General features: G+C 29.4%; 1 protein-coding gene across 1 annotated transcript; it reads left to right on the top strand.

Annotated features, from left to right (window-relative positions):
- Nucleotides 1–5,630: 5,630 nt before the first annotated feature.
- Nucleotides 5,631–6,702, top strand: LOC126669776 (protein LIGHT-DEPENDENT SHORT HYPOCOTYLS 4-like). The gene has a single exon (XM_050363332.2). It carries the CDS (start codon nt 5,918–5,920, stop codon nt 6,509–6,511), a length of 594 nt encoding a protein of 197 aa, XP_050219289.1. The 5' UTR covers nt 5,631–5,917; the 3' UTR covers nt 6,512–6,702.
- The last annotated feature ends 2,874 nt before the right edge of the window (nt 6,703–9,576 follow it).

Consider the following 9,576-nt stretch of genomic DNA (forward strand, 5'->3'; position numbering starts at 1 on the left):
TTTTTGTATATCTATATAGTTTTTCATGAGCTTTTATATAAGAAATTCTAATGTATGTTTTTGTACCAAATCATCAACTTTTGACAAATTCATAGCTAAATGTAACCTTTTACAGGGAGCTTTGTTACGGACCCAAGACATGGACTGTCTACTCGGCCAGATATTTTTGGAGCCAATGTGCTCATTTCTTTGTTGGCATGTTTTATGGGTGGGTATGAGCAAATAGCTGGTTCGCTTAAAAATAGTAAATTAAATTAACCGGAGATATAATGTTACATACTTATATTGGTTTTATATCTCCGGTTAATTTAATTTCAAAAATGATAGTAAATTAAATTAACCGGAGATATAATGTTACATACTTATATTGGTTTTATATTTCTATTTTACTATCATTTTTGGGTAGGGTGGTTATCTTGTTTCTCGGGTTTGTGTCCTTGGCACAAAGACCCGTTTGACATTAAAATTGAAGAAAACTCTTCATCAAAAATTATTTATTAATTTCTTGAGTTGAGATCTCAAAAAAATATTTTTCGAGTAAAAAATGAATAAATTAATTTTGCTTTTTAAATTAATAGATCTAAACAATATTAAACATGTGTTTTTTAAATGATATAATTGTGTTCTTGAGTAATATTTCTTTATATGTACTCTTTTGGGGATTTTAAAATGATTTTAACTATTATCTTTTAAATATTTTTCTTCTTAATAAATAATTTTATAACTCAATTTATAAAGCATGTATTAACTAATAGGGTTATATTAATATTTACTCTTCTAATTTAAGCTGAAAAAAATCATTTTTTTAATATTTACGATTTTAGCTAAATAGACAAATTAAAACACAGAGAACTAACTAGCCGTGCAAGGCAAGTTTATTTGGCATTTGATATCTTATAGTACGATTCATGAAAGTGTTGGCAATTGATATGCATGATTCATAAAAATGTAATATTTTTCGTCCAATTCTTTCATGATTTTAATTGCAATTGGGCAAACAATAGTGCAATAAGGATTCCATTTACTGTAGTGTTGAATGAACAAAACATGGTACACTTTTCTCTACTTTTTGAGTGCTCAATATAATGTTCCCCACCATATTTAGAAAATTTAACGGTGACAATCATTTATACTGTTTTAATTTCTTAAAAAGTAAAATGAAACAAATAAATAGAGTATTTTCTAGTAAATATTAGAATTTTTTTATTAATAATGATTAACGAGTATATAAGTAAACATTTATCTACATTCAGAAAATAAATTAAGCTCAAAAAATTTTGATTTTTTGAAAATATATTCAAATATTTTAAAAGTTATAATTCTATTTCAATTTGACCAGTTAGCTGAAAATCTATCCAATATTTTAAAATTAATTTAATTGTGCCTACACGGCAATTGAATGTGTTATCAATTGAAATTTCATATGGTTCGCATAAATTAATTTTGAAAAGTTTAATAAATTTACAGTGAATTGGTCAAATTAAAATGTATTTACAATTTTTAAAAAGTTTAGATAAATTTTTAAATAGTTAATTATATTTGGCTTTTTTCACCATTAAGCGTAAAGTTTATAATTAGCGTATCAGCGAGATAACTACTTCCTCCGTCCCATTTTATTTGTCCACTATTCTATATTTGTATGTTCCAAAATGATTGTCACATTTATATTATATACACATATGTTCCTCTTTTACCCTTAATATAAATGGATATAATTTATAGAATATTGTGTATCATAAATACATATGTTTGACTATCTTACATTTTTAATGCAAAAATTAATGACTATTTCTTTTTTAATATAGTAATTTTAAATTAACTCAAGAATCAAAAAGGGTATAAAGGAAAGAGTTGTTAATAATTAAAATTTTCTTAATATGTATGAAATTAGAAAGTGGACAAATACATGGGACGGAGGGAGTATATTATTAAGCATTGCTTTTATACAATTAGTGATTCATATCTGAAAAGACTAAGACATGCATGCTTTTCTTTATCAAAGAAAAATAAGATTATATTATTATATATGTAATCTTCACTACTTTGCCCACTAAATGAATTCTGATTTCACTTTTAATATTCGATTTATTTAAAGTTAACCCTATAGTTAAAGCATTTATGTGACCAAATTTAGGGGCATATTAAGAATAATTTGGATGATTAGCATATAATCTAAGATATCGATATATATATATATTTTGTCTCCTCTCTTTACGAATATGAATGAAACTAAGAATAAGTACACAATTCTTCTGTAAATTAAAATGGTCCTTGGTTCATCACTTTTTTGTTCTCTCATATAATTTTCAATATACCTGGCTAGCTTTTAAATTAGGTTTAATAGTGCAAAAAAAAGTCAATTTTATAAAAAAAATAAAACTTTTAAAATTCATAAATGTATTCCAATTTGATAATTTTAGTGTAATTCTATCTAATTCTTTCAATTAATTTAATTGTGACAATCTTTTACCGATATACAATACTCGTTAATTTTTTTTATTCATTTTATGTTCAAACTTGCTTCTCTTTTTTTTATAAATGATCAATAGATTAGCTCATCCACAAACGATGGATGGCAAAAGAGAGTCAGAAAACAGGAAAAGAACTAATAAAAGTTACAAAAAAAACTCAAAACATCTAAAGATGTCATTGCTCGAATAAGAAAATCTTTGATCTTGCGTCCTATGACACTCAATTGTTTCGTCGTCTGTTTCTAGCCTTCCATAAGTGTCAAACTCCATAAACCCAAAAAAGCTTGAAAGTTTGCGATGCCTACCGACAGAAATGGATACCCATTGAATGAAAGAAATCGTCAACATATCCTGATGCCACCCAACTAACATTACTCTTAGATAAAAAAAAATTGACCAGAATTGCCAAGCAAATTGGCAATGAAGGATAATATGAATACCCAATTCTTCCTTTGAGCAAACCGAGCAGTAGATCAAATCAGAATTAAGCACTCTTCGTCTAACTAAAGTAACTTTAGAAGAGATGCGATCTCTAGCTAGCAGTCAAACAAAGAATTGTATCCGAGGTAGAACAACTTGCTTCTTTTTAACTTTAACCATTGAAAGATAGATAGAGATATTTGAATTGAATTTTGTTGTTGATTTAAATTTTTTTTAATGTTGGGAGTTAAATTGGCAATTTAAAAAATGAATTTCGCTAACTAAAGAGTTAGTATACAAATTTAGTTAGAAATTAAAATAATTAAATTAAATTTGTTGATCCATAGTTGATCCATAAAAATCCAATAGATGGGATCCATATTTGTTTTATTTCTATTTTTGTATTATTTCATCCAATAATTACTATAGTAGCAACATTAAGTTTCTAAAATGTTGCTCTTCACAAATGTTGTTGGGAGGTCAGAAATATACTAAATGGTCAGACGTTATTTTATTAGGTTGACATAGTTCGAATAAATTTATTTTGAAAAATTGGGAGTATTAAAACAAGGCAAAACATGTGCATAAATACCTTAATATTAATCTTTTTCACGTTTTTCAACTAATTGTGTTTTGGTAGACTCCTACCAACAGTAAAAAAAAATTAGACTGCTAAAAATGCTTCCGGACCCCTTATAAATATATTCTTAGCATTTCATTATGTTCTCTTAGAATTCATCTTAAAACCCCGCACAAGTTCATAAACATAAACAAATTCTATATACATGCACTTGTGTGCAAACCCTAGCTAGTTGGTGGGTTGTTTTTGCATGGAATACTGGCCAGCTTCCAAACGTTTTTAAAAAGCTTCAATTATCTTCTATAAATCATTAAATTCGTATTTACATTACAATTTTGAAATAGGAAAAACAAGTTACAGATTTTTAGGTGTATAATTATTTTATTTTGTGAAACAACTCATTCTTACCAACATTTTCCCTTTCAAAAACTGATTGAAAATTCTGCTTTTCAAACACAAAAAAAAAACTTTTAACATAAAAACCTTAATTACGTCGTTCCGTTGTATTTCATTTAACATAAAAACCTTAATTACGTCGTTCCGTTGTATTTCATTTTATCCGTATCCATGCTATATAGACAATGATATTAGGTGATTTTTGTGGCAGCAAACAGGTTCTTCTTGAATCATGCACTGTTGTAACAACTGTGGTTTCTTGGCCAATGGCCCCCATATGAAGATGACTGGAGGGGTAAGAAAAAGGTGTTGTCAATCAACACAAAAGGTTGAGAATTGAAGAAACAAAATCATGTTATTCCCTTTTATTTTATTTTATTTTATTTTATTTTTGACTCAATGCCTTTTTCCTGTATCTATCCACCATCTTTTCTCTTGGTTTCTTTCTAATTTCTTTCTTCAATTACTCAATTACATCTTTTCCATTGCCAAACCCTAAACAATTCATTTTAAAAAATTCTTAATTATCTAAACTATAACCATTTCAAATTCCTCTGATTTAATTAATTTCACAATTAATACAATTATAAAGTCTACGGGAAGCGGTTTAGATATAAAATAGAATTCCCTTTATTTTAATTTAACTCTTTTTTTCTTTTTAAACAAAATGTAGTCAATATATCAAAAATTTAAAATTATTAGTTCTTTACTCATTTGTTTTGATAAAATAAGAGAAAATCCGCAAGTATTTTACTAATTATTGTGTTGTCATTTTTTATTATTTTTTTTATTATTATAAAACTATAATTTTATATTACATATAAATTAATTTAGTTATATATTGAATCATATTTTATTTGTAAGTCATTTTGTATATGTATAGTCATTTTTTATTTATTTTATTTTTGTCAATTTTGTACTTGGATAAAAATGACTATAATTCATCAATTGATGTAAACAGAAAGCAACATTTACTTTATAAAAAGGTTTAAATGCACAAAAAATCACCAACTTTCGCGTAATTTTGATATTTAACATAATCTTTTAATTTTGGCATATTAAACATGAACTTTCCAATTTTTTGCAATTAAAACCAAGTGTGTTTTCTTTTGAAAAATAGTGTTATTTTCCATCCAATACGGCGTCGTTTAATATAAAACGGTGCCGTTTTACATCAAAAACAATGTCGGTGTCTTTAATTGCAAAATTTTGAAAGTTTATGTACTTTTTTGCCAAAATTAAAAGATTATGTTAAATATTAAAAACACGCGAAAGTTGGTGATTTTTAGTGCATTTAAGCCTTATAAAAATAAAATAATTTATTTTTAATGATTTTTATTTTTTAATATATTTTTTGAATGTAATTATAAAATTATTAAATCAAACTATATTAGAAAAAGTTAAAATATATTTATCAGTGTCACTTGTATTCTAATTCATTTTGCCTTTCTATTTTATTGCTAGGGTAGGATCCCATTGTTGGCCTCTTTTTAGGAAAAATTATATTCACCAAACTAAGCAAACATTATTTTTTTTCAGATATTTAATAGTAAAAATTAGTAATACAAGCTCTTTTTTTTAACAGAGATAGATTAATTTAAACTAACTACATCTACGACACTACAAATATATGAGCTTATAAAATAGTTTTAGAATTGATCAAATAAATGATTAAAAAAACCCTCAAAGAAATCAAACAGAAACTCCATCTATTTGTTTTATAGCCCTACTATTCTTTTCCCCCTTCCTCTATATATCATCTCACCCATCATTATTGTTCATTCTCCTTCTCCATTAAACACTCTCTCTCTCTCTTTCTTTTCAAGAAACCCACAGTGTCATGGCTTCAGTCTTAAACCCTAGCTAGCTTAAATAATCCAAGAAACTAATTTTAATCATATTCTTGATTTTTCCATGATCAGAATCACCAGCTATATGTGATCATCAAATCCATGATTTTTTTTTTGAATTCTTGATTTGTTTATATCTTGATCTTCTTTCAAGAATCAAGATCACCTCATCATATTATTTCTTGATCTTCTTTCAAGAAATGGATTCACTTCAAGAATTTAACTCCACAGCATCAACGCTTCCGCTAGCTACCACCGCCACTAGTACCGTCACAATCGCCGCCACCTCCTCCTCATCTTCCACTCTCAGCCGCTACGAGAACCAAAAGCGGCGAGACTGGAACACCTTCGGACAGTACCTTCGAAACCACAGGCCACCGCTCTCACTGTCAAGATGCAGCGGAGCTCATGTTCTTGAGTTCTTGCGTTACTTAGACCAGTTCGGAAAAACTAAAGTTCATGCCCAATTATGCCCTTTCTTCGGCCATCCAAACCCACCAGCTCCATGCCCTTGCCCCCTCCGTCAAGCTTGGGGTAGTCTCGACGCTCTCATCGGAAGACTCCGAGCAGCCTTCGAAGAACATGGTGGCAAACCAGAGAATAACCCGTTTGGAGCTCGTGCTGTTAGGCTTTATCTACGTGAAGTTAGAGATTCACAAGCTAAAGCTAGAGGGATTAGCTATGAGAAGAAGAAAAGAAAGAGACCACCACCGCAGCACCACCTGATGGGGCCACCGCAGCCGTCGCCACAAACAGCGGAAGCATCCACGGGTTCAAGTAATCATGATCAGTAAGCAGGCTATGACTATACCCATTTTTATTTAAAGAATGAGGGTAAAAAATTAAATTAAACTCATTAGAACTTATGATCCTTTTATAACTTTACCCTGCACGCCATGTAGTTAATTTTATCATCCATTGTTGCATTATATGTTTGTTGGATTTAAAGATGTTTTAAAATGATCAATGGAATGATTTATTATTAGTTTGTGTACGTAGTAGTTATAGTCATAGTAGTAAAACTGCAGAAACTAAAACAATTAATAGGGTTAAATTTGTGCCTTTTTTTCACAGAAGTATAATTTAATTAACGTTAGTAATTAGTTGTTAGTAGTTAAAAACTTCTATTTTTAAATCATTACTAAACACTGATCCTGTTAAGATTCGAAATCAAAACCTCGGTAATGCACTGGAGCGCCTTATCCACTTGAACTAAGCCTCATTGGCGCGCGGTTAGCTTTTAACACTTCGGTTATTGTCGTTTTTTTTGTTCAATTTGATAAACCTTCATTTTTCCAAAACGGGAGAAGATTGCAGTTTCGGTTAAAATTACTTATGTTTCAACAAATAAGATAGGTATAATATATTTTTACATCGGCTACTTAAGTGATAGTTTGCCTAAATTCATCGACTAACCTCTCATTGTTTGGAAAAAATAATTTTTAGATGAGGTAGCAAATTAAACACTCGTGGCTAAACATCCAATTTGTCACGGATGACAAGATCTGGAGATCATGTTCTGTGTCTTCTTTTGAATTCCATTTAAACAAAAAAAACAATAATATATAATTAAATTCTAGACTTATAGTATTGGCAAATCATTTCAGGCATTGTAAAGGGTCGTGTGTCAGATTCGTGAAGAACTATTTATATTAAATAATTGCATACTCTGACTTAGAATATTTTGCTTTTTAAGGGTCTGGCCTTGAAATGAATGCCAAAAGCTTGTGTAATGTTTAAGGTTAAAAATGAATCCATGTATGAAGCTTAAAATGGAGTTGCTGCAACTAGAATTTCATTCCTTATAAAGGTGAAAGAAGATGATGAAATTGTAAATAATAATGTTTGTATTCTCAGGTAGTTTTGTGAGACAGGTCATTGTCTTTGAAATATGATTCTCATTTATTTTATTAATTTATATACAGAATCCATATTTTAATTTCTCTGTTATGTTATGTTATGTCATATCATATCTTTGGATGTTTCCTAAAGAGGAGATATCATTGAATATGTTAGAGTTGCATTTATATTGTCATGAACCCTAAAAAACAGTGCTGCTATATTTTTTTAGTTCATTATTATTTATGGGTAGGGTTTGCTGAGTTAGATTTTTGGAATATACGTGTAATTTTTGCTGTTTTTATATGTAGTTCTTGTTGTGTTAAAATCATAATATGTTTTTTTTATATAAAATGCATGTGATTATGGATAAAAAAAATAGAAAAAAAAATTATGTTCCTTATTACAATGAGCGCAACGGAGATTCTCGCTCGAATTATAATGCCCTATTAACTAAACGATGCATGTGTGAACCGGAAAATAATTATATATATATAGGTGATTAATATTTAGAGTCAGAGTTTTTCCTTCCGCAAGTTACCTACTCGGCTTGAGTAGGAATTAGTCTGAATGTTGAAAGTTTAAAGATGTCTTATAGTTGAGATCCGTTCATGACACCTCATGGAATTACCAAAAAAATGTAAACTATTTTTTTAATTCGTTGGAGGCTAATAGGCCTATGTGAACTGTACAATTAAGAGTATTTCATTCGTTTTACATTCTATAGGTAATATTTTCGTTTAAATTGATGAATATGTTTGTGTTTAGATTTGAATTCGAAACATTCTATAATTATCACAAAATGAGCATATAAATCAGATATCGGTATCGATTGTGAATTCTTTGATTGGAATTTTTAATCTGAATAATCATTTAATACAATAATTGTACAATGTTTTTACAATAAATTAATGGGTGATTGTAATATTAAAATATCTAATTATTGTTACTTTTTGCATTTTTTTATTTAAGTTAAATCTAAAAATGGTCTCAGCTTATATTCTAATTTTTTTCAGACTTTTCATCGTATAGCGTGCTTTTATTTTTATACGCTATTTTCCGTAAAAATAATGTCATTTGACCATTTAAATTACCCAAATGATATTGTTTAAGACACTTGGACTATATGCCACAAAACGAAGATTGAATATATGGTGCCACATTTTTTTATTGTGTTTAAATTGAAAAAAACGCAAAAAGTGAGGATATCCCGCCTCCTCTTTGTCATAATACATCCTCACCTTTTGTATTTTTTCAGCTGTGATTTAGTAATTCAGGACTGCAAATTGCTTAAGGGCAATTCTATGTGCTCCTCGTTCTGTTATGTTAAGCGAGATTGTAATTGGGTGATCTATGTTGGCCAAGAAAACCTTTAGAGATAGAGGTTTTTGTTGTAACCCTCTAGCACAAGTTGTGTGTCTAGAATCGAGACTCATATAGTGGTTTTCACTATTTAATGAAATGATTTCATTTCGACAAAAAATAACTCTACTAATATGAGGTTATTACATCAGAAAACCAGATTAATTATATTAACAGAGTTTATGCAAACTGTTGCTGAGATACACAAGCCATAGCTGCTGCCCTGCATCTGCTGCCCTCATCCACTGAGCTACTATCCACTGAGCTACTCGATCCGCTGCTCAGAAATAAGTTGAATCATGAATGATGAAGGTTATATTAATGCTGAATTGTCAATGCCAGCTGTATTACAGCTGGATAACATGCTATGAGTGTGTTTCTTATTTTGCTGCAGAGCGGTTATTGTTAAACTAGCTCTATAAATTGTTTTCTTGTAATCAGTTGAGACTTAATTTTGTAATCTACAAAATTCAATTCATATTGTGTTTCTTTATTCTCTCTAAATTCTGATATGGTATCGGAGCGGGTCCGAGCCCGGGATCAGGCGTTGCCGCCGGTGTTGCCGCCGCGATTCAGTTTTATTGTTTCTTCTCCGGTTAACTGATCTGGATGTCCAGTCCCAGCAGTTCCGTGATTTTGATTTCAGTTTATTCTCCAT

The sequence above is a fragment of the Mercurialis annua genome, linkage group LG2 (genome assembly GCF_937616625.2).
Source record: "Mercurialis annua linkage group LG2, ddMerAnnu1.2, whole genome shotgun sequence".
Classification (NCBI taxonomy): Eukaryota; Viridiplantae; Streptophyta; class Magnoliopsida; order Malpighiales; family Euphorbiaceae; genus Mercurialis; species Mercurialis annua.

Excerpts from the sequence above, each read along its gene's own strand:
- LOC126669776 (XM_050363332.2), top strand. The coding sequence starts at position 5,918 with ATGGATTCACTTCAAGAATTTAACTCCACAGCATCAACGCTTCCGCTA.